The following is a 27,669-nucleotide window of genomic DNA, read 5'->3' on the forward strand; positions in this document are numbered from 1 at the left end:
GGACTTCCCCTCCCTTCTCTCCGGTTGCCAGCCCGGCCCCTTTAAAGACATTCCTGAGGGCGTGGCTTCGGTGACGTCGGCGCAGGGCATGAATGAACACGAGCCGGTTCTCACCCAACTTCCATTAAGGATTTGGGGCAGGAGGGTGCAGAAGTTGCGCGCGAACAGCTGGCGAGAGCGGAACACCGAGGCCGGCGTGCGGGTGTTCGGAAGGGGAGCACAGATCGCGCAAAGAGCGAGGAGCGCGGCATGGAGCGTCTGGCGCCCCGTGCCTGCCTCTCCCTGCTGTGGGGCTGCGTGCTGGGCGCCGTCGTGGCGCAGGGCAAGGAAGGTGAGTGCGTTCGCGGCAGACGCCCCAGCCCGACACAGCCGGGACAGCCGGATTCGCAGACCTCCGCGCCTCCCGGAGCCCCAGTGCCTCGACGCGCGCAACTTGGGAAACGGATCTGGCGCCGCTCAGTCCCGGCGCTCGGGCTGCGATTGGGACGAATCTGGGACCCCCTCCCGGGGTTTTAGGGGCCGCGGGGTCTAAGGGGTAACGGCCTGGGAGCAGGGAGCTCGGAGGCCGAGGAGAAGGGAACGCGACTCGGGCCGCGTGGTCGCAGCTCCGGCGGCGGCTTCAGGAACGCGTCGCGGCGGAGTGCGGGGGTTTCTTGGAGAATGGGGTGTCGGGAGGGCTCTCCGTGCGCGGACTCGGCCTTTTGGTGACCTGAATTCACTAACCCGTTTGCTTCGCTTTTGCGAAGAAGGCATTTCAGTGGAGGCCTCTCATTTTGGGGAGGGGGCTGTTTGGCTGGCAGGGAGCACACCGCGGAAGTCCCTGCTCCCTGAGATTTTTTTCTCCACGCCCCCTTTTCCCTCCAGTCCGTCACGAGAGGTAGAGGGGAGTTTCAGGCCAGTTTGCCCACGCGCAACTTTTCCCATCCCACACTCCCAGGTTTGGGGGGCAGGTTCGCGACCGCGAGTGCGGGCAGGAAGTCCCAAAGTCGAGCGTTCTGAGCAAGTGGGTGACTCAGAAAGAGGAAATGCAGCAGGTGGAGGCGCGGCCTCTCAAGGTGTGGAGGCATCACCCCACGGCCACCAGGGTGTCCGAGCACCCGAGACTGGGGACTGAATCACTCACCCCCGCCCCGGAGCTCCCAGAATGGTGCTGGGTGAGGGGGCCACAGACTTTGCCTTGGGCTGGCTGGTGCGTGGATGAGGGCTTTGCCGCTCAGCTAGGGTCCAACAGAGAATGGGGGCTCCTGCTGGTGGCCAAGGATCTTGCTGTCCAGCCAGCAGAGGCTGATTTCGGTTTCCAAAAGTGAGAACAAGTTTTCCCTGCTGGCCTGGGCAGAAGGAGGCTTCCCAGACTCCACCAGGGGGAAGTTCAGAGGAAGCCCTGGCCCTGTGAGAAGTTTCCTTGAGCCTGGTGCCTTTTTCCACCCCCCAAGCTGAGGCTGGAGGCTTGGCTCTTGCAAGTTGGGAGGTAAAAATCAGAGCTGGAGCGCTTGGAGGAGGAGGTGTGTGGTGGCATTCTGTCCCAGCCTCTGTCCCGCATCAGTCAAGGCTCTTGGTCCCAACTTGCAGGAGGCACGGGTGGCAGGGATTTCTGTGACCCTCCGGACCCCCCACTCCATCAGCTTTGGGTCCTCCCCCTTCCTTGGGGGACTGCGGTTGTAGAGAAGGGGAGAGACAGCTGGAATCACTACAGGCCTTTCTCAAAGGCTGCCTGTGGGGGCGGGGGGATTAGGCTGGCCTGACACCGCTGGGCGATTGTTATCCTGCCGCCCCAGCCAGCAGCCTGGAAGCCTGGAGCTGCCTTGTCCCTGTGTTCCCATGTTGAGGGCTCTCCAGCCTGGATGGCGAGCCCCCTACGTCCATGGGGTGGGGGAAGACAGGGTGTGTATTGCAGAGCCCCGGGACGGCAGCATTTCCTTGTAGGCTTCAGGAGTCAGTCCTGTGAAAGACTCCAGCAGGGAGGTGTGCCTTAGGGGTGGGGGTGGGGGCCGCGGGGAATGATGGCCCAGCTGGCAGCTGCTGGTTTACGTTCCTTGGGGTGGATCTGCCTAAGGGGTGGGTTGCGGGCCAGAGGACACATACGCCCCTTGCACCTTCACCCAGTTCCCTTCTTCTTTCTCGCCCCCCTCCCCGTGGGTAGGGGAGTCAGGCTGTATTTGGAGACTCAGATGGAGCCCGTTAAATTCTCAACAGACTATGAATCTTTACAGAAGGGGAAACTGAGGGAGGCCCAAGCCCTCACCAGTCAGCGCCGTCTGCACAGCGAGGGTCAGAGCTGAGCATCTGGCTTCCTGGGCTGCCAGAGCCCAGGGCCCCTTGCCTTGTGGTTTCATGGTGGATTCTCCCGAGCAGCAGCGGGAATAGCTGGGCAGAGGCGCCGGGGTTGCTGGCTGGAGGTGGCTCAGGAGGCCTGGAAAGTCCTAGACTTCTTGATTCTGTAAGAGCCTACATTCCTCTCTTCTTTTTTTCTTCATCCACCCACAGAGCTTATCATCACCCGAAGACATGCTGATTGATTTTTAGAGAGAGAGAGGAAGGGAGGGAGAGAGAGAAGAGGGGGGGAGGCAGGGAGAGAAACATTGATGTGAGAGAAACAGTAAGTTGTCCTCTTGTATGTGCCCCCACCAGGAACCGAACCCACAACCGAGGCATGTGCCCTGATCAGGAACTGAACCTGCAGCCTTTCGGTTTATGGGATGATGCTTCAGCCAACTGAGCCACACTGGCCAGGGCTCCCCCAGAGTCTCTCGCCTCCCCCTTGAGCCAGTCTTGGTTTCAGAGGGACGGGAGTCTGGGAAGTGACACTAAGGGAATGGGTTGTAGTATTGCATTTGCACGTGCAAGGGCGACAGTGGTGATGGAACTTAAGACAGAGAAGAAGGGTTTCCATGGGCCAGGGTGAGGGACCCACGGCTCCTGGATGAGCCCTGCCCAGCCCAGGCCCCTCAGTGAAGCCTTCTGGGGTAGCTGAGGGGCCCCCAGAACCCCTGCTTTCAGGGAGCAGGTGCCCCAATCCCTGGAAGAGCTGAGGGGAGAGCCACGCCCGAGTCAGGGCGGAGGGGCCGGCAGGGCTGGGCTCCTGTTCCCGGTGATCGGTTCTAGGGAATTTCCCGGGAGGGGGCTCCTTCCTGTGTGAAGGCCCCTTGTCCACTCAGATTGAGCCCTGTGACACTTCTAGAGCCAGGCGTGGGGGCTGGAAGAGGAGCCTCTGGCAGGGGTGGTGGGGGTCCCTCTGTGTCAGGTTAACCCGTCAGAGCCTGGGAGCCGTGAGCCCCCTCCCTCTCTGGGGAGGGATGTGCAGGGCTCACCCTTGTCCTCCGACCCACCCAGCCGGAGCCAGGAGCCTCCAGGCTCCTTCCTGTGTAGCCGGAACGTTCCATGTATTAGAGGAGTTAGTTTTTCCAAGCTTGGGCTCTGGGCATGTCTGAACACATCCCTGCTCCATCCACCTTCTAGCCCCGCTACCCAGCCCTCACAGGCTTGGGGCAGGTGCCACATCGGATTTCCGACCCCTGGTCTGGGCTGCCGGGCCCTTTCTAGAGAGATCTGGCCCCGGTGAGCAGTCAGGTGGCAGTGCCTCACACCAGGACGTAAGTGCAGGCCAGCCGGGCAGCCTCACCTTAGGGAAGGATTTCTGAGACTCCTGGCAGGTCCCTTGCCTGACCCACGCTCACCCCCCTCTCCAAATCAGGCCCCACTCTGTTCCCTGCCTGCCTGGAGCCCCACCCTAGAGTCCCTCTCCTGGGCCCTGGCCTTCAGGCTTGCTGCTTCTTGGGCCGGCATTGGGTCCAAAGGAAGGGGTACTTGGTCCCTCACCCTTTCCAAGTTAGGGCTTTACCCTCTGAGTCCGGGGACCTTGCTTAGGTTTCATGCCTCGGCTTCCCCAGTTCCCTCCTCCTCCAGGGTGGGCGGCCCTTGTTGGTAGCTACCTGCACTCGACTTGGGAATGGAGGAGGGGCAGTACCCAGGGTTTTGGGACTTGGCTGCCTCCACGGTGCCTGGCGGAGAGCCAGGTGGACGGATGGGAGCTGCTAGATCTAAGGAAGCCCCTGGCAGTGAGTCCCTTCCTCAGGTTCCAGCTGCCTCTCTGGGGACAGCATTGTCCTGAAACCTGGTCCCTCTGGGCCTGGAAATCCCCTCTGAGGGTTTCCATTCCTGGTCCCACCAGCACCCCTGGCCGAGCGGTGGCCAGGGGATGAGGGGCAGGGCAGCGAGAGCGGCTTTCCTGAGGAGGAGACCCCGCCAGCTGTACCTCTGGGCCCCTCCTAAAAGCCCCTGTGGGCTCAGGGCTTTATCCCGCCTGCTCTGTGGCTTTTGTGGTGGGAAGATCGGTTTCCAGACACCCCCCACTGCTTCGCCCTCCCCTCCTTGGAGCAGTTCCCACCTGCTAACAGCCCTCCCTCCCTGGAGTGCCAGGAAACACGTGTGTACATGTGTGTGAGTTAGGGCTGAGGGTCTTTCTTGCTGGGGGCAGGGGACGGGCAGGAGTGGACACGAGGGCACCCAAAGCTTGCTTGCATGTGAAGTGCGGCACAGAGGCCTCGTTCCAGGGAGCAGACGGGGCAGCGTGGTGTCATTTAACAGTCCAGCCCTGCCGGCCCCAGCTCTCTGCCCAGCTGCTGTCCCCCCACTGGGCTGAGCTCTGTCCTGCTGTGCCCAGCTGGAGGCTGACAGAGAAGGTGGCGTGACTGGAGCTGTGGCCTAGGAGACAGGAGGCCTAGTCCTCACCCAACCTGCTCTGTGACTTTGACTAGGTCCCATCCCTTCCCTGGGCCTCTGTTTCCCTATTTATTGAGGGGTGGGTCTCTTGGCTATGGTGACCCTATATAGTGGGGTCTCTCTCTGAGGGCTGAGGAAGCCAGCAAGGTTCTTGGGGATTCTGGGGGGCTCTCACCTTTTCCACCATGGTCTGACCCTGAGAGATACCCCCAAACTTAATTGGCTTCCCCTCCTGTCTCTTCCAGTTGTATTGTTGGACTTCGCTGAAGCTAAAGGGGAACTCGGCTGGCTCACACACCCATATGGCAAAGGGGTAAGACTTTGGGGTCGGGCAAGGGTGTGGAAATGGGGACACTGAGACCCAGGGAGGATGGGGCCAGCCTGCCTCAAACAGCTCAGCCAGGGCTCATACTTAGTGTCCTGCTTTTCACACCAGGCTCAGAAGCAGCCATCCCAGGGTGGGCTGGGGGTTGAAAGGTGGTAGGGAAGGGACCCGAGAGGTGGAAAGAGCTTGGAGACAGCTGGAGGCCCTAGCAGAGCAGAGACCCTTGGATGCCTTCGAAGGCAGCTGGTCCGGGGAACCATCTTGGGAGGGAAGGGGTTAAAGGCCCCCCACGTGTCTTCCAGGTCCCAGTGCAGGAGGTAAGGGGTGAGGGGGAGACAGGGAGCAGTGCCTCCCAGGTGCCCGCAGCCCCCAGCCAGGAAAAGGATCATATTCCTTCCTGCTGGGCCCCTCTGCTCCCCCAGCTGTTGCTTCCCCTTCCTGCTTTGGGCTGAGCTGGTTTAGCTGGTTTTGCCTCATCCCCACCCAGGTTTTCTACCCTCTGCTCTGGACTGTTAGGACCAGGACAAGAGGGCAAGACACTGGGGTCTTTCCTCCAGCTTTGCATGACACAACCATGTGGTCTTGAGGAAGATATTGTAGCTCTCTGGGCCTCAGTTCCCCCCTCTGTATAATGGGTTTGTCCTTGCTGAGTGTGTCCTGGGCCCTTAGCCAGGGAGAAGTGTATCTCCAGGGGGCTAGTTGGGTCAGTCCCCACTGCGGGCCAGATCTGTGTGAGTTAGGTGCTCGTCCCTGGTCACCTTAGCTCCGAGGAGGCCTGGGGTGTAGCTCTAGCGGATTTCCAGGATCCTGGAATGTCCAGCTGGGAGGGATCTCAGGCCATTTAATCTAACCTAGTCATTATATAGAGTGAGAAACTGAGGCCCAAAGGCATTTGAGGTCTCGGCTTGTCACACAGTGAGGCCCAGGCCTCTCTCCTTGGCCCCTTTCCATTCGTTTGTTCATTCATTCATTCATTCATTAAATACTGTTCTGAGCACCTGCTGTTCCAGGTAGGCCCTGGGCATACAGGAATGAATTAGATGCAATCCCTGCCCCGAGGAGTTCAGGCCCTGGCGTGGGAGCCAAATGTAGGTGTTACCACATAGGTGCCAAGTATCGCAACAAGGGGACATGAGACTAGGAGCCAGAGAGGGGCAGTTGGCCCAACCTTGGCCCAACCTGGGAAGTCTTCCTGGAGGAGGCTGAGCTTTGTTCTGAGAGGGAAAAAGATGCACTCATCTGTCCCAAAGCCAAAACCTATGTGATGGGGGATCACTGCTGTTTCTGACTTAACCTCTTCCCTTGCCCCTCACATTCACCTACGCACACAGTGGGTAATGATGCTGCTGCCGCTGCTCCCAGCAGCCTCTGTGCCAGCTCTTGCATCCTGCCCCACCAGGCAGTGTGCTCAGCATTTGTGGACATTCTGTCGTCGGTCCTCACAGCGATTCTGTGAGCTAGATCTTGTCCCCGGCAGGCAGATGTAGATTTTGAGACACAGCGAGCTTCGGTGACCCACCTGAGGTCACAATGGGCCCCCAGTCTCCAGCCCCAACTCGCGGTCCAAGGTGACCCTCTGGTCAGCACCATGACATTGGAGTCAGAAACACCGGGGGGGGGGGGTGTCAACTCCTGGCTCATCACTTCCGGTGTGTGTGTGGGCAAGAGGCAGCACCTCTCGGGGCCACAGTTTCCTTCCCTATAGAATAAGGACGGCAAGAACTGCCAAGGGTCTTCCGGATGCCCAGCTGGGCTGCCCGGGCAGTGCCTCTGGGCCTCAGGTGGCCCCCAGGCACCCACCCACGCTAACCTGTCCACCCCACGCAGTGGGACCTGATGCAGAACATCATGAACGATGCGCCCATCTACATGTATTCTGTGTGCAACGTGGTAGCTGGTGATCAGGATAACTGGCTCCGCACCAACTGGGTGTACCGCGGCGAGGCTGAGCGCATCTTCATCGAGCTCAAGTTCACCGTGCGTGACTGTAATAGTTTTCCGGGGGGCGCCAGCACCTGCAAGGAGACCTTCAACCTCTACTACGCCGAGTCAGATGTAGACTATGGAACCAACTTCCAGAAGCGCCAGTTCACCAAGATCGACACCATCGCACCCGATGAGATCACGGTCAGCAGCGACTTCGAGGCCCGCCACGTGAAGCTGAATGTGGAGGAGCGCTCTGTGGGGCCGCTCACCCGCAAGGGCTTCTACCTGGCCTTCCAGGACATCGGCGCCTGCGTGGCACTGCTCTCTGTCCGAGTATACTACAAAAAGTGTCCTGAGCAGCTGCAGGGCCTGGCCCGCTTCCCTGAGACCATCGCAGGCTCCGATGCACCCTCTCTGGCCACGGTGGCCGGCACCTGCGTAGATCACGCGATGGTGCCACCTGGGGGAGACGAGCCCCGAATGCACTGTGCGGTCGACGGCGAATGGCTGGTGCCCATCGGTCAGTGCCTGTGCGAGGCGGGATACGAGAAAGTGGAGGACGCCTGCCAGGGTGAGTCACTGTGCAGAGGTGGCAGGAAAGGGGGTGCTGGGTGGAGGATATGTTCCCAGGCCCTACTCTTGGCTCTGAGACTGAGGGACCTTGGTAAGGTCGTCTGTGCGCTGACGTTCAGTGGTTCACTTGGTGAAAATTGCAAAGCCTTCCTGGACTTCAGGTTTATCTCTTATGACTGGATTCATCCATTCACCAAGAATAAACAAATTGAGAAATGAATGATTTGAGGCTAGTATGGAGGTTACGAGCAAGGACTCTTAGACAAGAATGCCTGGCATCAAACCCCAGCTCTAAAGGAGCTGTGTGATTTTAAGACAGTTCCTTAACCTCTCTGTGCCTCAGTTTTCTTTTCTGTGAAATGGAGATGACATAGTGCCCCTCTTGTAGAGTTGCTATGATAATTAAGTGACTTAATGCTTGTAAAGTGATTAGGTCAGTGTCTGACACGTAAGCACTTTAAGTGTGGTTGTTATTTTTGTTCCATTCCACAAGACTGTCTTGAGTATCGACTGCATATGTGCCAGCACTGTGGGCACCTGGGACAGTGCCAAGGGCCAGTCCCATCTCGGTTAACTCGCTGTGTGACCTTAGCCAAGTCACTTAACCTCTCTGGGTCTCAAGCTCCTTTTTTGTGCATGGAGGTAAGTAAATGGGACACAGGATTCATATCCCCTGGCCACACATAAGAATCACCTGGGGAGGTTTTGAAAAATGCCTGTGCATGGGAGAGGGTGGAGGGTAGACACAGGGTCTACCCTCTCCCCGGGCCCTCCCCAGGGCTGTAGACCCAGATTCTGTCACAGGGGCTTCTACTGGTGACAGATCAAGCCCAGAGAGGGGGGCCAATGCACTCAGACTGCCTCTGGGAACAGGGCCTGGGCACTGGCGAGCTCACATGGGGAGGCTGTGGCTTGGCACGGTCAGGGCCTATGACAGCGGAAATCTCTACAGCAACGTGGGTTTTTTTCAATGGGTGATTTTTTTCTGGAAAGGGCTGTGGGGCAGGGCATTTGTGGAATGCGGGCCGACCTTTGGAAAGCCAGCTCATCCCCTTTCTCTGGGAGCTTCTTTGCTGAGATAAGCAGGGTGTTGAGAAACTGGGGGTTAGTCCCCACAGTTGTTGCACATACCCACTGGGCGACCTTGGGTAGATCTCTCTTCACCTCTGGCCCCAGGTTTCCTGTCAATAAAATGCTAAGTTCAAGTTGAACAGCTGACTTCGTACTTGGTGCTTAGCCATGGATCCTGCAACCGATGAAGTGGGCTGAAGTGTTGGAGGAGACTGCGCCCCTTTCTGATAGGACTTCTAAAACACCTGCCTCCTAAAACAGATCCTCAGCACCTTGCTGAACACAGTTTTCAAACCCTCAGATGAGAAGACCCCCTCAGAGCCTTTCCGGCCATTAGCCTGTGGTGTGGAGTCTGTTCCCACCCTTCTTACCACCTGGTGGTCCTCCCAGCTCCCCTTTGCTGAGTGTGACGTGGCCCCCCACCTCCACCTGATTTAGGTGACCTCAAGTGCACACTCCCAGTTTCAGACAATGACCGTGGGATTTGGGGGGGTGCTGAGGCAGCCCAGTGGGTTGAGCGGACTCCTCCCACATGACATCCTCACACAGGAATGCAGGGGTGGGGGTGAGGGGCCGCTGAAAACTTTCCACAGGCTGGTGATTCAGGCCCTGCAGAGATAAGTGGATGGTTGGGGTTGGGGGGGGCCTCTCCAGGAAGAGGGCAGTGGCCTTCCCTCCTCCGGAGGTGGGGGGTCAGGATTCTGGCAGGCTTTGTTTGTGAAGAGCTAGCAAGCCCCCTGTAGGGAGGACTGGCTTCCAAGAGCCAAATCTTGGACTTTGCTGGTGGGACCCTCTCAACCGCCAGCCACCTGTTGCCTTGTTTTTCCCTCCTTGGGACCCCCCTATCAGAATTCCCTTCTGTGTGCCTTCGGGGCCCTCCGTATGCCTGGGAACCTCCAGCCCGGCTACTCCGTACCCCTCCAGACTTCTCCCAGCCACCATCGACCGTGATGCCGGCGGAGAGAATAACAGTAACTTCCACAACAGGTGTTTTCCAAGGGCAGGCACAAGCCAGGCAAGTGCTTTGCCTGGATGCTCTTGCTGAGTTCCTACCGCCTTTCTGAGAGGTGGAGATGGTTATCAATCCCATTTAACAGACAGGAATCTGGGGCTCAAGAGAGGCTCAGAGACTTGCCTGGAATCACCCGGCTAACAGGAGGCTGCATCAGGATTTGAATCCAGGCCGGCGTCCAGGCTAGAGGCCAGGTCAGGAAGTGGGGTGGGAAATGACCAGTTCCTTCGGAATCCCTGACTCAGCTCTTGGCCTTGCGGCCGGCTTGCAGGGCAGCCCCAGGATGGCAGGTCCTGGTGCAGGAGGTGGCGTGATTGGTGGGCAGTTACTGAGCATGTTGAGGGAGAAATTGAGGGAGGTGCAGGGTCTGTCCCTCCCCCGCCTGACCCTCCACGGGGCCGTAGACCTGGATTCTCCCACTGGGGCTTCTGTGGAGGACAAACCATGCCCAGAGAGGGGGCGTGGGTGCCCGAGGTCACCCAGCACCTGGTGCGCGTTATTCCCAGAGTTTGTTTCTCCTCAGGGGTCTTTCCCCAGGAAGCTGGGAGCTCAGGAAAGAGTTAAACGGACAACGGAAGGGAGGCACCTCCCAGGTGTTGTGTCGGACAGGTGGGCACACTGCCCGGAGAGCTCTCGTGAGCTATGTCAGGAATGAGCCAGCTCCGCTGCAGCCGCCCCCGCCCTGTCCCCCCGTCCCTGCCTGGAGGACAGTGGAGTCACTCAGGCTGACAGTCATCTCCCCTGGGGCTGCTTTGTCTCCCTGCTCGTCTCTGCTTCCTGTGCTGGCATTGGCAGCTGAGCTGGAGGCCCCCGGCTGGCGCCTCGGCCACGGGGACTGCCGGCCAGGTGAGCAGGTGGCCAGCGGCTTCGGCCGGAGACTCAGCCCAGCAGCTGGGAGGCCAGAGCTGGAGGCAGGGGAGGCAACCGTTTGGGAATTCCCTCCTGGGAGACTCCGGCTCCCTTAAGGGGCCCAGCACCTTGGGAATGTCCCCTCTCCATATTAGTTTCTCTATTCCTGGTTCATAGGGTCACCCCATTCCAGGTACCCTGCTAAGCATTTCACAAGCAAGGTTTTCTCCCCTCTTCACAAACAACCCAGTGGGGGCTGAGGACTTTATCCCCACTTTACAGATGAGGAAACTGAGGCCCAGAGAATGGAAGTGGCAGCCAGTGGCCAAAAGAGCCGGGGCCTGGCATGAGTGGGGCATTGCGCCATCCCACTTGCACCTAGTGTGTGTCTTTTTACACGCAATAGTGTGACCCTGGTGAGTCCCCTCTGGACCTCTGCGAGCAGGGTCCACTTCCTGAGACTTTGTGCTGTGGCTCCGTCCGAGAACCTGGATTGCTCTGGTAGACTGTTGACCCTGTGACTCACCACGTGTGGCAAGGAGCAGAGTCCTAGCCCTGGCGTCGTCCCGAGTGGCCAGAGCCGGGTCCAGGGTCCGTGGCTGCAGAGGAGGCATCCCCGGGGCAGGAGATGGCTCTGGTTGAAGTGGCTCTTAGGCAGCGGGGCCCTTGGCCGTGGCGGGAACCCTGCTTTGTCAGGACCTGGCTGGGGGCTCTGTGTGCACTTGGGCTTGTCCCCTCCCTGGGGAGTGCCACCAGGCCTCAGCTCTGTGGAATTACCTCTGGCCGGCAGGAGAGGGCGGGCCGTGGGTGGCAGTCCCCCCCCCACTCTTCCTGCTTTGTCTACGCCACCCTCAGTTCACACTGGGGGCAAAGTCAGGGGTTGGCAGCTCCTTGGGAAGGCCCCTCCCGCCCTCACCGGAGGTGAGTGGGTCCCCAGAACAGAAGGAAGGAGGTGAGGGAAAGCAAACAGAAGATAAAAGGCCGGTGGTAGGGAGAGAGCAGGAAGCGGGGAGGCTGGGGAGCCTCCGTGCTTATCATGGCTTGGTAGAGGAATTCGCCCCAAGATAATTCCCCAGGGCATGTGTGAAAGGGGCAAGGTGCTGGCAGCCATCGGGGCCACCTGCTTCTGTGGGGACAAAAGGGCCTGCGGTGGAGTGAGAAGCTCCCAGGGCCTGGAGTTATCAGTTCCCCTCATTTGCTGGGTCAGTAACTTATGGGTCACCATTGACAGAGTCCACATCCTCAGGCCGAGGTGGCGCACACCAGCTAGACATGGCTTGAGGAAGTGACTGGCCCCGGGTGAATCGCCGCCATGACCCCCTGACCTTCTGACCTTACCACCATTGGCCTGGAAGGTGGTTGGGCCTGGGGGGAGGAGTTCTGCCAGGGGCTGGATTTGCGTCACACCAGCGGGAGCCTGTCCCTGAGTCACCCCACGCTGCCACCTGAGGGGCTGGCACTGAGAACTGGAAAAACTGGGGTGCAACTCAGGGTGCAGCCACTGCGCCCTAGTTCCCCTGGTCAGAATGGTCGGGGCCTGCTGGGTAACTGGGGCCCGAGAAGGTCCCCACAGGTGTGGCAAAGCCAGGTGCTTGGGCCAGGCAAGTGCGTGTCCTGGGGCGCCTTCCCTGCGGGGTCTCCCTGGGTTCCAGGACACTGCTCACTGCTCTGGTCCCGGAACGCACGTTTACTGTGCATGTCATGGGTTCTGCCCTTTACTCGCACATGTATTCATTCATCCTCCCAAACGTTAGCTGAGCACCTGCTGCGTGCCAGGCCCTGTGCTGGGCCAATCGGACGCAGATTCTGTTGGGCTCCATTTCTGCTCCCCAGGAGCTGCCAGTCTCATAGAGGCTCCTAGTATGTGCAGAAATCATTTCTGATGGAGTCCTGAAACCTGGCTGTGAATTCCCCTGGAGCAGAAATGGTGTTTATCTCTCTCGCCACAGTATCCCAGTACCCAGCATGGTGCCAGATGCGTAGGAGTGCTCAATTTCTGTTTGTTAAACATAAGATTGAGTAATGGACACCCTGATGGGGCAGAAGGCCGCCAGCAATTGAGCAGTCTGGGCGGGCCGTGTAGAGGAGCTCCGTAAGCCGCAAGCTGGGTATTGAAGGATGCATAGGAGCCTGCAGGATGGCTAAGGGACAGTGAGGATCTTGTGTATGTGGCGGGTTCTGAGTGTATGTGAGCACCCAGCGTGTGACCCCTGTCCCCACTTACCTGTCCAGAATGCCAAGAAATCCAGCCAGGCGAAATCAGGAGGACCCAGGAACTTGCTGGTGTCCTGCACATGAACTCTGAGGCCCCTGAGAGCTGGCGCATTCTGGTGTGGCCCCAGGGACGGCCCCCTGGAGTTCCGTGGTTGGAGGAGGGGGCAGCATGTTCTCGCCTGGCAAGCACATGCCCTGTTGATGCTGCCTCTCCACTGTATTATCTGGCACATCCGCAGCGGAAATCTCTCCAAATTCTCTCCTTCCTGCCGGCAACAGGCGGGCCACCCCCAGGCTCTGGGGCCAAAGAATGGAACCCGACTTCCCCCACTTCCTCCTCTTGGCACAGGGCTGGGCGGGGCTGGGGAGTAGCCACGTGATGTGGAGTAGGGGCACGGTGGGGCTTTGCAGGTGGCTAAAGCCTCTTTAGCAGAACCAAGCCTGAGCTGTGGGGGCTCGTGGTCCCCTCCCCAGTCTGAGAGCCTGGACTGGGAAGGCCTGACTGTGATTCTAGAGGCCCTTGAGCACCCATCCCTGCTGGGATTGGACCTCCTGCAGCCAGCACTTCCCCAGGGGGCAGGCCCCAGGGCAGAGCATCTGGGGGAATTGAAATCCTGGGATTTTAAACATGGCTCAGCTTTCTGGAGTCTCATTTTCACTTGAAGATTTGGGAGAGGAGAGAGTATTTCTGTATTAGAAGGGCTATGCGGATGAATGCAAAATACACATGGATTTCTTAAATGCAATAGGAGATTTGAAGGATCTTGGGGCTTGAAGGAGGCTGCTTTGGCTTCCCCAACCAACGCCCCCTGGGTTTGGTTCCACTCTTTTCTTCTTTCTTTGTTTCTTTTTTAAAACCTTTTTATGTTTTTATTATCTTTTAAGACTTGATTATTTTTATTTTAGAGAGGGAAAGGGAGGGAGAAAGAGAGGGAGAAAAATAGCAATGTGTGGTCGTGTCTCACTCACACCCCCTGCTGGGGACCTGGCCTGCAACCCAGGTATGTGCCCAGACTAGGAATCGAACTGGTGACCCTCTGGTTCACAGGCCCGCACTCAATCCACTCAGCGACACCAGCCAGGGCTGGGTCCACTCTTTACTTCCCCTAGGACATAGTGTGCCCAGCGTGAGAAGACCTATCTATGTTAGGAGACCCCCCTTCCCCTTTCCAGCCGCTCTGAAGTCAGTCTTTGGATTTCTGGCTCTTGAAGCAGGTCAGGCCCCATCTCCTCTCCCTTTGGGCTTGTTCCAGAACATCGATTCCTCTTTGCTTTGAACTGAGACGCTCATGCGCAAGAAGAGGGAATCCAAGTCCAACATCCTGGGTTTAGGTTCTGACTTTGGGCCTTAGGAGCTTGCTGACCTTGGACAAGTTGTTTTGCCTCTCTGCACATCAGTGTCTCCACCTCCAAAGGAGAGTGAGTGGTAACAGTGCCCAAGTACAACAGGCTTATTGTGAGGACTAAGTGAATGCCAAGTGCTTGGCCCAGAAGCTGCACAGAGCAGGAGTCGGGTCCCAGGCCCCCTCTGTCCCGGACAAGCCCCCTTTCCTACAGCGCATGCCCAAGCTGTTTCGGGGCCTGCGCTGAGGTTTGGGGCCCAAGCAGAGAGGGTGAGAGAGACTGCTGGGGTGGTCCTCATGTTCTTCCTATAGGAAGAGTCATTAACAGGAAGTCATTTGTCCAAACCTCAAGGAACTGGGTGTACTTTGAGTCCTGCCCCTGACTCCCAATCCCCTGCCCACCTCTGCTCAAATAGGGGACTGGACGGGAGGGAGACATCGTCTAAGATTTTCCCCGACAGTGCACATCTGACTGTGCTGTTACCGAACCTTCAGAGGCCCTCGTGGCCCTCAGGACGAAGTCCCAGCACCCTGCCCTGGCCTCGCATTAAAGGCCTCTCTCATTCCGGTTCCTGCAGACCTCTCGGCCTTTGTTGCCTGCTGCTCCCCCTAGTTTGTGTCCACGAAGCCCCTCATGCCTTCTTTGGTCTTGCTGTTTCTCGCCCTAACCCTCCCAGTATTTCTGTCCTGCTGACCTGCCCAGCCTCTGAGCCCCAGCTGAAACGCCTCCTCTAGGACTCCTCAGACCTCAGGCTGCAGCTGATTCTGCCCCCTTAGCCCTGTGCCCTTCATGGTTGACCTTGCCCCAGGCCTCGCTCCCTGAGGTCAGGGCCCATGCCTGGCACAGGGTCGAGCACAGAATAGAGGGCCAGCCAGTGACTGAGAAATAGGACACTGGGGTTAGAAGTGTCCCAGGTCTCTTGCCATGGAATAGGTTGAGGAAGGGTGTTGGTAATTTAGGGTTCTAGAAGAGGTCTCTAAGGTGACCCCACCGTACTCTGGCCACTTCAAGTCTCAGACAGCCCTGCACAGTAGGCCTCATGTCTGGGCAACTTCCTGCGTGTGGGTCCAGGAAGGGGCTTGGGCCAGGGGCAGGACAGGGCAGTGGGAGGAAGAAGCCTCTGGAGTCAGGTGCCTGAGCCCCTAGCTGGCCAGGCCAGGACAGGACCTAACGTGAGGGGGAGGAAGAGCTGCTTCCTGGCTGCCTTTGTGAGTGGCGGAAATGACTCGGTCCTGGAAACAGACCCAGAGAAAACGCTCGGGGCCTGGCCTTTCCTGCTTCCTGGTCGGCCGGCCCTAAGATGGGAAGGCGGTCGGGTCTTGGAGTGAGCAGAGCACCTGCGGGGGTGGCATTCTGAGCTGCTGTGCCTGGCCAATCCGTCAGGGTGGCGGCCATAGTCATCAAAACAAACAGTGAAGAAGACACAGTTACTGCCCGGTGGGCACCCGTTGGGCTGGTCTGCACAGGTTAAAGGAGATGCAGCTTGCTCTGTCCAGTGCGGAGCCAGGCGTGGGATGGGATTTGTTGGAAGCTGAAGGGTGAGGCGTGGGCCTTGAATGTCTAGCTTGGGGCCGCGGTGCTTCTTGCAAGAGCCAGTGGGGAGGGATGCGAAGGTTTGGAACAAGCAGATGAGGCATTTCCTGAGTGCCCGGTGCGAGCTGGGTGCCGGCCCTGCATTCTGTCATCAGAAGACCCTGTACGAACGAGGACGCAGGCCCAGAGAGCTTTAGTGACTTGGGTAGGGTCCCAGGCCAGGGGTTGAAACGGCTGCCTGTGGTGGGAACTGGCGGAACCGAATGCTGTCCCCCTCTGTCCGCCAGCCTGCTCGTCTGGATTCTTCAAGTCGGAGGTGACTGAGAGCCCCTGTTTGGAGTGCCCCGCGCACACCCTGCAGTCCCCCGAGGGGGCCACCTATTGTGAATGTGAGGAGGGCTACTTCCGCGCCCCGCAGGACCTGCTCTCGATGCCCTGCACTCGTGAGTCAGCGGTGGTGGGTGGGGAGGTTGGCTGAGGTGGGCGTGGCCGGACGGTGGGCGTGGCCTGGCCGTGGCCGGGGTTGAAGCTCTGCCTCTACCCTCCGTGTAGGCCCACCCTCTGCCCCAAGCTACCTCACAGCCGTGGGCATGGGCGCCAGAGTGGAGCTGCGCTGGACGCCCCCACTGGACAATGGGGGCCGTGAAGACATCAGCTACAAGGTCACCTGTGAGCAGTGCCTGCCCGAGTCGGGCGAGTGCAGGCTGTGCGAGGCCAGTGTGCGCTACTCTGAGCCACCGGATTCGCTGACCCGCACCAGCGTGACGGTCAGCGACCTGGAGCCCCACATGAACTACACCTTTGCCGTGGAGGCCCGCAACGGCGTCTCAGACCTGGTGACCACCCGCAGCGTCCGCACCGCCAGCGTCAGCATCAACCAGACAGGTGAGCACCTGCCAGTGGTGGCTGTTGCCCAGGTGGGGCTTCCGGGGAGAGGACAGCCACCCAGGGCTCAGCTGTGTTCAGCGAGAGAGGGGCAGTGGCAAGTAGTTAAAAGTGTAACCTCTGGAGTCTCTTCTGAGCTCTGTGACTGTGGGCAAGGGGCCTAACCTTTCTGAGCCTCCATTTCCTCACCTGTAACAGGAGGATGGCTAACAGGGCTATTGAGAAGATTCAATAAATTCTTCCGTATAAGACTCTTAGAACAGTACCTAGTCCACAGAAAGGAGCTAGCAGGAGGGGGCTGTTATCTTGTTTTTATTACCTGTGCCCTCGTAATTGTTCTCAGGGCACCTCTGTGCTGGCGGGGGGGGGGGGGGCCCGCGGCTGGGACTCCATGCTCTGGAGCAGGAAGTGAAGAATCCCAGGCTGGGCTCTAAAGAGCCTGCGCTGTGGATGGGTCTGGGGACAGCCCCCCCCCCCCCACCGTGGCTCCTCACACCCCTGCCACACCCGCTGCTTCTCCCAGAGCCTCCCAAGGTGAAGCTGGAGGACCGCAGCACCACCTCATTGAGCGTGTCTTGGACCATCCCCCTGCCACAGCGTAGCCGTGTGTGGAAGTACGAGGTCACCTACAGCAAGAAGGTAACTCACAGAGGGTCAGGGGTGGCCCCAGCTGGCCACACAGTTGCTCCCTGTGTGACAGCCATCTGAGGAAGTTCCATTCTGCAGATGGGGAGACTGAGGTCTGGGCTCTTCCTGAGTCAGCCCTCCTGGGCCAGCACGACAGAGATTTGTGGCAGAGAAGGCGCAGTGTTGTTGAATTCCCAGACAAGATAGTCGGGGGTCGGGGAAAAGCCAGGTCCTGGGGAGTCAGGCAGACCGGGGCTTGAGTCCCGGCCGTGCGTTTGCTGCCTATGACTGCTTTGAGCCCAGTCTCCTTCTCTGTAAGGGGAGCATAGAGTTGGCCAGCACAGGCGAGCTAAGCCAGGGTGGCCACTCGTGGGCCAAGCGAGGCCCCCGCCAGCCCTCATCATCTGCTTCTGCACCCGCTGGCCACCCGCAGGGGGACTCCAACAGCTACAACGTGCGCCGCACTGAGGACTTCTCCGTGACCCTGGATGACCTGGCTCCAGACACCACCTACCTGGTCCAAGTGCAGGCGCTGACGCAGGAGGGCCAGGGTGCCGGCAGCAAGGTGCACGAGTTCCAGACACTGTGTGAGTTGGGGACCAGGGCGTGAGCCAGGCCAGGGCCCTGAAGTGGGGCAGCTAGGACATCACAAGAGAAGGAAATGGGTTATAAAACCTAGAAACCCTCCCTCCTGGTCAGCCTGATTCCGGGGCAGCCTGTGCGGGTTGACAGCCGAGGGAAGGGGCCCGGGGCAGTGTTGTGGGAAGGACAGGCGTGGGCGCTGGCACTGGCAGACCCACTTCAAATCCTCCCTTGTGGAAAGAGTCCTGCACACCTGGAACTGCCTGCTGTAATGCTGGCGGGGAGCCTTTCTTTGCCCATCTGTCAAATGGGAATAAAGACCCTTCCAAACCACCACAAGTGAAGGAATTCAGCGCATGTCTTGGGTCCCTGGAGCGGGCCTTGGGTGCATTAGGGAGTGTGGAGTCGGTGTGGGGGGGCACCCTTGTCATCAGTGGGTCTCCTCCAACAGCCACAGAAGGATCTGCCAACATGGCGGTGATTGGCGGCGTGGTAGTGGTCATCGTCATGGTTCTAGTGCTGGCGGGAGTCGGCATCTTCATCCACCGCAGGTTTGTTGGGTTCAGGTGGGACACAGATGGGTGGGGACCTCAATTTCCTGTCTGGAAAATGGACTGATGGTATCCGCTCCCTGCCTCGGAGGTGTGAGGATGCCAGGAGCTATGAAGTGTTCGGTCTAGCTCCCGTCACACCACAGGGGCCTGGGCCACGGCGGTCATTATCTCTGCTGTTGTTACTAACGGTGTGTCCACACTTCCTCCGGACACTCGGGCAGGAAGCGCCAGAGAGCGCTAATGAGGAAAGCCCTGGTTTTGGCCATGCCGGGGCACAGATCCCAAGGAGCAAGCCCGCTTGCTCACTTCCTCTCTGCCCCGCCCCAGCTTTCCCTGCGCCCTCTGCCAACTGGGCAGGGTGCTGAGCGCGCTCAGTCCCCACTCGGGGCCAGAGCAGGCTGCTGACCTCCCTGTGTGTTTGGTCCCTGTGGGGTTCTCAGGAGGAAGAGCCTGCGGACCCGCCAATCCTCGGAGGACGTTTACTTCTCCAAGTCAGGTGAGATGCAGCCCCTCTGTATCCATCCCCGCTGTCCCTGCTGTCCCCACCGGCCTCCTCAGCTCTGTGGCAGAGACAGGGGCAGCTGGCAGCCAGGGCGCTCCCAGAACCTCCTGGGACAGCGCAAAGGGACTGAGCCGGAAGCTCCATGTCCTATGGGCTGGTCCCAGTCTCCTGGCCCCAAGTCATGGGGGAGCCACCTCATCCTCCTTTAGAGCAACAGTTCCTGGTGACCCTCCCTGACCTGCCTGTGACCCAGCCCTTATTCCCCCTTCCAGAACAACTGAAGCCCCTAAAGACGTATGTGGACCCCCACACATATGAGGACCCCAACCAGGCCGTGCTCAAGTTCACCACTGAGATCCATCCGTCCTGTGTCACGCGGCAGAAGGTGATCGGGGCAGGTAAGTTTGGCACACCTGCGGAGGGGCCTGGAGCGGGTTGGGAGTGCCCGGTCCAGGCTGACCGGGCTGCTCTGCCCACCGTGCCGGCCCGCACGCAGGAGAGTTCGGGGAGGTGTACAAGGGGACACTGAAGGCGTCGGGGAAGAAGGAGGTGCCAGTGGCCATCAAAACGCTGAAAGCCGGCTACACGGAGAAGCAGAGAGTGGACTTCCTCAGCGAGGCCAGCATCATGGGCCAGTTCAGCCACCACAACATCATCCGCCTGGAGGGCGTCGTCTCCAAATGTGAGGCTTGTCACCAGGAGTGTGGTCGGGGGGCGGGGCTCTTGGTGGGGAGGGCCTGATCCTCAGGGGAGTGGAGAGAAGCCGCCCACTAGGGCCCCTGAACAGGGGCTTCGCCCATGGCTGTTCCTGCCATCCACACCCACAGCTGCACACCTCCCCCCGCCCCGGCACCGTCCCCTTATACCTGTGTCCACCCCCGCAGACAAGCCCATGATGATCATCACCGAATACATGGAGAATGGGGCCCTGGACAAGTTCCTTCGGGTAAGGGTGTGGGCTGGGGTGGCCGGGACCTGTGGTGGCAGGCTTGATGAGGGTGCCCCGCTGGGCTCGGGGTCGCTGGTGGCTGAAGCCTGTGCCCCGGCAGGAGAAGGACGGCGAGTTCTCCGTGCTGCAGCTGGTGGGCATGCTGCGGGGCATCGCGGCCGGCATGAAGTACCTGGCCAACATGAACTACGTCCACCGCGACCTGGCCGCCCGCAACATCCTCGTCAACAGCAACCTGGTCTGCAAGGTGTCTGACTTCGGCTTGTCCCGCGTGCTGGAGGACGACCCCGAGGCCACCTACACCACCAGTGTGAGTGCCAGAGGGCTGTCACTACCGAGGTGGGGGGCTTGAGGGTGAAGCAGCCTTGGCCCTGCTCTGCGTGGTTCCTTGTACCCACATACCTTGGGCATAGACCTCAGGAGGCAAAAATACCATAGAGAGTAGAGGGGAGGGACCCCGACAGCAAAACCTGGTCTGGCTGCAGTAGTCCTGCGGCCGATCAGAGGGGACGGTGGTGACCGGGCCTGGGTCCCCTGCAGGGCGGCAAGATCCCCATCCGCTGGACAGCCCCGGAAGCCATTTCCTACCGCAAGTTCACCTCGGCCAGCGACGTATGGAGTTACGGCATTGTCATGTGGGAGGTGATGACGTACGGCGAGCGGCCCTACTGGGAGCTGTCAAACCATGAGGTAGCCGCCTCTTCCTGCCCAGGCCTGCCCTGGACCTGAACCGAAACTCTTCACTCATTCCCAACCCTAAGAACTAGGCAGAGAAGAGTTTAGGGAGCCAGTCTTCATCTGGTATAGACCATCGTGGGATTGTTCAGTTGGTGTTTATTGAGGGCCTACTGTGTGCCAGGCCTTGTGCGGGGCTCCAGACCCAGTCTCTGACTACAGTCACCAGAAGGACAAAGGAGCCAGTTAGTGGTGTGTGTGCACGTGTGCATGTTTGTGTGTCCGTGCATGCACGTGCATTCACGTGTACACATACGTGTCTGTGTGCATGGGTGGACACATGGGGGTGTGTACATGCCTGGTGCCTCACCCAGCCTGGAGGTCTGGACGGCTGCTCAGAGGAGGTCGCGTCTCTGTTGAGACTAAACATGGTGAGGCAGCCGGGGACACAGGGAGGCGAAGAGGACTCTAGCCGAAGGAGGCAGTTTGTAGTACTGACATCCAGAGACCGGAGGGAGGCTGGCTGCTGGGCGCCCGGTGTGGCTGCCGCTTGGGGTGCCCTGGGAGGGGTCCGGTCAGGAGGCCCTTCCTCCATGGAACTCTGGAGACAGCCCCTTCGCACCTGCCCTTCGTGCAGCTCTAAAGGCTGTGAGTCGGCCCAAGAAAGGAGACCCATCCTGTCTGTCTCCGGGGCTCCCCTTCTGTCCTCTGCCCACCTCCATGTACTGGTGCTCCCCCGGGGACCTGCATGGGGTTGGTGGCTGTGGAGGCACCCTGACTATCCTGCCCCCACCCCCGCCAGGTGATGAAAGCCATCAACGACGGCTTCCGGCTGCCCACGCCCATGGACTGTCCCTCCGCCATCTACCAGCTCATGATGCAGTGCTGGCAGCAGGAGCGGGCCCGCCGCCCCAAGTTCGCCGACATCGTCAGCATCCTGGACAAGCTCATCCGAGCCCCCGACTCCCTCAAGACCCTGGCTGACTTTGACCCCCGGTGAGTCCCATGCCCTCCAGCCGTGGCAGCCCCCCCCCCCTTTTACTCCTGAGCTGCTTTGGTGCCATGGCCAACCGGGGCTAGTGGGCGAGGGGCTCAGGAATTGTGCATGGGCTTTGCTTGGACGGGACAGGGGCTGGCTCAGGTACCACTAATTAAAGCCATCAACGCTGTGGTAAGTGTGCCGGGCACAGCGCTCAGCCCTCACATGTTGTAACTCATTTAAACAACCTACAGGTAGGCCCAGAGTCATCTGCCTTTTGTAGATGAACTGAGGCAAGGCAATTAAGTATCTTCCATGCTGGCAAGTGGCCAGGCTGGAACCGTGCCTCAAGGAAGCTGAGTCTCTGTTAAGGTTGTTCTGTTTTGTGGTTAGTGGTCTAGTCCGTAGGGGGTCAGGGGGCAGCATAACCTACAAACTCTGAGTGCTCCCAATATGCCAGGCTGTCTCCCCGAACCTACCTGGTTTGCCTTTCCTGTTGCCCAGGGGAGAAAATAGGCCTAGGGTAGCCGGGTGAACGGCCCAGGTCAGGGAGCTGCAGGCTCAGGGCCCAGGGAAGGCTGGGTGCTCAGCCCCTGACTGAAGGGTGGGCGGTTCATGTTGCAGGGTGTCCATCCGGCTGCCCAGCACCAGCGGTTCGGAGGGGGTGCCCTTTCGCACGGTGCCCGAGTGGCTGGAGTCCATCAAGATGCAGCAGTACACGGAGCACTTCCTGGCGGCCGGCTACACGGCCATCGAGAAGGTGGTGCAGATGACCAACGAGTGAGTTGGGCATGCCCCCGCCCCCAGTTTCCCAACCCTCCTGCTCCTCTCTAGCCTCTTCTCTTTTCTCTCTCTCTCTCTATTTTGGAGAAAGGCTTCGCAGGACGGGCAGACCCAGCCAGCAGCCAGCAATTCTGCTTGGCTGCCTCTTCTTCTGGCATCTTTTTTCCAGAGTGGGAAAGTAATAGTGATTGTCATAACAGCAGCCTCGTGTGCCAAGGGCGGGCCATGTGCAGGCCCCCATGTGCAAGCCCCTTGAATCAGCCCTCACACTAACTCGGCAGGCGGGTCCTGTCAGCGTTTTCCACGGGCAGGTGAAGATCAGTGAAGTGCAGTGACCTGTCCAGGGTCCTGCAGCCACTAAGGGCAAGAAGGATTCCAGCCCTGGTTAGTTAGTCCGGGTCCAGAGCTCAGGGACCACCGAGGTCCTCAGTGGAGACACTGAAGCTTCGAGATTACATGGTCTTCTTCAGGCCCCACAGTTCACAGCCAGGAATCCGGGAAAAGGATGACTTCCCTTCACAGCCATCGCTGATCGAGTGCCCTGTTTGCCTTTTGAATACATGCTATCATCACTCCCCCATTTCACAAGTGGGGAATCTGAGGCTCGGAGGTCACAGAGCTTGCCTAAGGTCACACAGCCTGTTAGGAGCAGCACTCTTCCCCAGGATGCTGAGGAGAAATGGCCAGTGCTCTTGGACACCCTGGTGATGCCCAGGAGAAAGGGCCTGGGCCAGCCTCTCCCCAGCACCTTCCCCCACGTGGCTGACTGTCAGCCCTGTGCTCTAGCATGACGAGAAGTGCCAGTTACCCCTGTCCAGTCCTGGGTCTGTCCTTTGTCAGGCTGCCCTGCAGGAGCTCATCTTCCTCCCAGCTCCAGCACTGGGGACCTTTCCCAGCACGGCCTTGGCAGGGACATGTCTTCCCACCCCAGCAGGGAGGAGACATTACCCTCTTGGCCTTCTGTACTTCTAAAAATAGCGGTATGTCCCCCAAAGGCCGCACTTGTACAGGGTCCAAGGTCATGGCGGGAATGGGCCCTGGGGCTAGGCGGTTTTGGGAACCACACGCAGGGGACGACCCCAGCCTCCCACAGTTCGGGGTCCCAGAAGTTCTGGGATTTGGGCCTGTGCGTGAACATTCTCCAGGGCCTCTGAAGACTGCTTGGCTGGGCTTCCAAACTGCTAATCAAGGCCTCTGAGACCAGACCATGGCCAGTCCCAGGCAGTGGCTGGGGATGGGTGTCAGGAGAGGACAGAGCTGACCGGAGGGAGACATTGGGATGGGGAGTGAGGAGACAGGCCCCAGGATGTCTTTGCCTGCCAGCCAGCTGCAGGGTCCCAAGCTTGCTGGGTTTAAGTCCCACGTTTGCCACTTCCTAGCAGGTGACGTTGGTCAAATCTGGCTCCACCTTTGAGCCTTGGTTTTCGTTTCCCCATTGTGGGGATTGCATGGGTACAATACAGATTGCGTGCCTGGTACACAGTAGAGGCTCAATTCTCTATTCCCTTGCTTCCTGCCCACAGCCCGTGGGCAAATGCCTGGTTCCTGGGCCCCCTCCTTTCCCCTGGGAACCTGGGACAGCCCCCCTCCCCTCCGGGGGCTCCCACCAAGGACAGCACGTGGCTTCTCTTCTGGGTGAGGAGGGCTGAGGGCACAAAGTGCTTACAGGAAACACATGATCTCAATGGCTTCCCAGAATAGCCCGGGGTGCTCCTCGGCCAATTCCTTTCCCACGAGCTGTGACGGGACTATCTTGGATGGATGGGGTCTGTGTGTGTGCGTGCGTGCTGTGTTTTGAAAAGGCCTGGATAAAGGCAGGAAGTCATTCCACGCTCCCTGCTCCTCCCACCCAGCTGCTGGTGCTCAGAGCTGGGGTCTGCGTGACTTACACCATCCCGGCCTCCCTCTTTGTTTGAAACAAATTGATAAACGGGGATCTCAAAGCACTTCTTCAACCCGAAGGCTGTGTCCGTCCGTGCCACGGACCCCGGTGGGAGGCTCTGAGCCGGTCTCAGGAGAATTCAGCTCTTTCTCGGTGGGGTCCAGGTTTAGGCCTCAAGGCCCTTCCCGGCCCTGTGGCCTCCCGCAGCGGCCGCCTTTTGTCAGCCTGGGCATCACCACCTTGTTCCGGAGTCACAGAGGTTCTAGCCAGACTAGAGGTTTCGAGTGGTCTTTTTTTTTAAGATTTTATTTATTTTGTAGAGAGAGGGGAAGGGAAGGAGAGAGAAAGGAAGAGAAACATCAATGTGCTGTGAGAGAAACAGATCAGCTGCCTCTCACACAGCCCCCAACTGGGGACCTGGCCTTCATCCCAGGCATGTGCCCTGACTGGGAATTGAACCAGAGACCTTTCGGTTAACAGTCTGGCACTCAGTCCACTGAGCCACACCAGCCAGGGCCTAGATGGTTTTGAGGAGCAAGTGAAAGCAGTGGTTTTGTACCCCAGGAAAATGTTCCGCCTCACAAAGGCCCCACCTAGTGTTTGCGGTCGCTGCCTGCCACGTCCTCTGAGGGGTGGGGGACACGGGCCGAGGGGTCTTCTGGTCTCCGCATGCCCTCGGCGCAGGCTTGGCGCTAATGGAATGTTCGCTGTGTGAATGGACGATCCGGCAGTGAGGCCACTTCTCACTCCCCTGTCCTCGTGTCCAGGGGGCACGTAGTAGGTGCTCCCTGGAGAGGTGTGGCCTTTGAATTTTCTGGGGCCAGGGCAGGCATTGCAAGTGTCCCAGAAACGCTGGCCTCAGCCCTGTGTCTCCTCACCCCCATGATGGGAGCAGAAGGGAGGGACAGCCCTGGACCCGAGTGGGCAGTGGAGGCTGGCGTGTCTCTGTGGCTGGGAAATGAGCAGGGGAGTCTTGGGGGGCTATGCGTTGAGAGAGAATGGGGCTGGGGCAGGTGGCTCCGGGGCATCTAATCAAAGCCCCTCATTTTACCTATAAAGAAACGGAGGCCCGAAGACAGGACACCACTGCCCAAGGCGTTGGTGAGTCCAGGCCCAGAATCTGGCCTCCTGCCTCCCAGCTCAGGGTGTTTCCTCCTAGACGGGTCTCGGAAGCAGCCTCGGCTCCCACCGTCCCGTGAACCACGCCAGCCTGGGCAGTGGCTCAGTGTTCAGCAAAGGATTCATTCTTTCTTTCACTCAGCAGACACTCCTTGAAGACCTACTGTGCACCAGGCCTTTCCTAGACTTCAGGAGGGCATGGAGCAGAGGGATGGGCCCAGGGGACCAGGTCTCAGCCGTTGCCCTCCTATAGCTCACATAGCCCATGGGTTCTTATATCGTGTCAGGGTCTTTGGGGGCTGATAACATGCAGACTCCCTGCCCCACCTCCAGAACGTCAAGGCCAGGGAGTCTGGAGGTTGGCCCAGGATCATCTGACCTCTTCCCCCAGTGGTGCAGATTTTCTCTGGGAGCCCACGATGAGACCTCCAGGGGCGGGGAAAACAATTCTTTTGTAGCACCCCCAACTGCTTCGGTGTGAAATGACGCTGCAGCGAAGGTTAGGAAGTTCTCCCAGGTGTCCAACCCCTGGCCTTCCTGCTGTAGTGGGAGCCGCCAGCCCCTCCTGGAGGTCCCCGAGCCACCTCCGGGCCACCCTCCGCACCCCCCTAGGTGTGCCCTCCCTGCTCAGCACTCCTCCGAGGGCTCCCAGAGCCGGTGGGAAAGTCATGTCTCCGGAATTGCCAGTGGGGAGCTTGCACTGTATAATTAGCTCCATTTACAGCCAGAAGATGGCCCGTAAAAACCTGGGTGTTTTCATGGGTTTGGGCTGGTGGGTGAGGACTGCCGAGGAGAAAACTCCCAGAGTGAGCAACAGCCGGTCTGCTCCAGGGCTCCCCAAGCATGGGTGGTTTTACGAGGGGATGGAGGGGCATGGGGGGGCCACGTGGTGCTGTGCGCTCCCAGGCACACCTTTCTGTCTGGCACCCATGCCTCCTTCCCCCTCCGCCACCAGTTTCCGGGGCCTCCCACCCTCCAGGTGGGCACCATGATCCCATTTCACAGGTGAGGAAATTGAGAATGCTGAAGGGAAACCACCTACAAGGCCCTCTTATTAGGGACCAGCAGGGCTCGAACCTTGAGGGTCCTTCAGCAAGTATTTCCCGAGTCCTTGATCAGTTAGCGGCTGGCCGTGGGAACTTGGAGGGAGTGGGTGGGATGAGCTGAGGGCTGGGAAGAGACCGTTGAGCCAGCAGCCTTAGAGGGTCCCTGCTCTTCCTTGTTGTCGGCCTCCAAACTGCCTGGGAGGAAGCCCTAGCTGGGGACAGCAGGGACAGACCCGAGGTGGGAGAGGGAATGCAATCGATGGCCACAGCTGGTGTGATTCCCAGCCTCCCACCTCTTTGCTGTGTGACCTTGGGGAAGTCACTTTACCTCTCTGAGCCGCAGGTTTCCATTCGAGACAATAAGCGTCGGAGGGGGATACAAGGGGACTAAATAGTAATGGGAAAAAATACATTAAAAAAGTTTTTAACAAATGACTGTGAAGAGAGCACCTGCCTCACAGATAATCCTGCCGATTTGATGTAAACAAAAAAACTGCTCACAGTTGGCACTTGTATCATTTTCTTAATTTTGTCCAAGGTAGCCAGCTTTCAGGTATAGAGAGGCTTCTGCCTAGCTGGAGCCCGCGCGCCCCCAGGTCCCCAGGGCCCCCTCCTCGTCTCTCTTCCTGGGCCTCCCTCCCGCAGCTGCCTGCCTCGCCACGCCAGCCCCTCACTCTGCCTCTCCCCTTCCCACCCACAGTGACATCAAGAAGATCGGGGTGCGGCTGCCCGGCCACCAGAAGCGTATCGCCTACAGCCTGCTGGGACTCAAGGACCAGGTGAACACAGTGGGGATCCCCATCTGAGCTTCGACAGGGCCTCGCGCGCCCCTCGGCCAAGAATACTTGAAGGAACGGTGGCCTCCCCGCCAGCCCTGCACCTGGCCACCAGGGACCTTATTTATTTCTAGTTGTTTCTCATTGGTGCCACCTCGAGGCCTCTGCTCCGGGCAGAGGGGGCTCTCGGACGACGCCCTGGCCTGAACTGAGGACATGCTCAGGGACCCCAGGCTGGGCGCCCACAAAGGACAGCCAGCCGAGCTCTTAGCAGACGCCACCTGTACGGAGCGTCCTGGGGCAGGCAGGAGCCCCACCGAGGCCTTCGGACATACACATGGGACATTTCCAAACTGGCCTCCCTCTCGCCGTCTCGAGAGGTGGCCACAGGAACAGGGTACTTCGAGCCCCACCCTCTCAGGAGGAGAGGACAGACAGCGAACTCAGCTGGGTGAAACCCAAAGTAGTTCCCTCACTTTCCGGTGCCTTCTGCAGAGCCCCAGGCCCTGTCCTCGGCCCCCGTGGGCCAAACTCCTGCCTCCCAAGGGCCCTCACAGGATGCTTGGTTGTGTTGAGGTTTTTAAAATATATATTTTATACTTTGTGGGGAGAATGTGTGTGTGACAGGGGGGCCCAGCCAGGGCTTGGGACAGAGGACAGCCGGTGTCAGACATTCCCAGGCTGGGGGCTGGTCCATCCATCTCTTGCCGCTTTAAGACAATATCATTACTCCAACAGTGTTAA

The 27,669-nt window shown here is 59.2% G+C and overlaps 1 protein-coding gene across 1 annotated transcript; it reads left to right on the plus strand.

The window, feature by feature from the left end:
* EPHA2 (EPH receptor A2) lies at nt 1-27,669 on the plus strand. Its single transcript, XM_037146088.2, has 17 exons — nt 1-331; nt 4,965-5,032; nt 6,872-7,541; nt 15,854-16,009; nt 16,119-16,451; nt 16,975-17,090; nt 17,512-17,665; nt 18,112-18,211; nt 18,655-18,710; nt 18,989-19,114; nt 19,213-19,398; nt 19,601-19,662; nt 19,766-19,975; nt 20,206-20,355; nt 21,143-21,336; nt 21,944-22,099; nt 26,850-27,669. Exons 1-17 carry the CDS (start codon nt 250-252, stop codon nt 26,953-26,955), a joined length of 2,925 nt encoding a protein of 974 aa, XP_037001983.2. The 5' UTR covers nt 1-249; the 3' UTR covers nt 26,956-27,669.

Source organism: Artibeus jamaicensis, unplaced genomic scaffold (assembly GCF_021234435.1).
Source record: "Artibeus jamaicensis isolate MK-2021 breed Jamaican fruit bat unplaced genomic scaffold, CSHL_Jam_final scaffold_847, whole genome shotgun sequence".
NCBI classification, from domain to species: Eukaryota; Metazoa; Chordata; class Mammalia; order Chiroptera; family Phyllostomidae; genus Artibeus; species Artibeus jamaicensis.

Excerpts from the sequence above, each read along its gene's own strand:
- EPHA2 (XM_037146088.2), top strand. The coding sequence starts at position 250 with ATGGAGCGTCTGGCGCCCCGTGCCTGCCTCTCCCTGCTGTGGGGCTGC. Across the intron at positions 5,033-6,871 it reads CACACCCATATGGCAAAGGG|TGGGACCTGATGCAGAACAT; the intron begins GTAAGACTTTGG and ends CACCCCACGCAG. Across the intron at positions 19,663-19,765 it reads CCCTGGACAAGTTCCTTCGG|GAGAAGGACGGCGAGTTCTC; the intron begins GTAAGGGTGTGG and ends GTGCCCCGGCAG.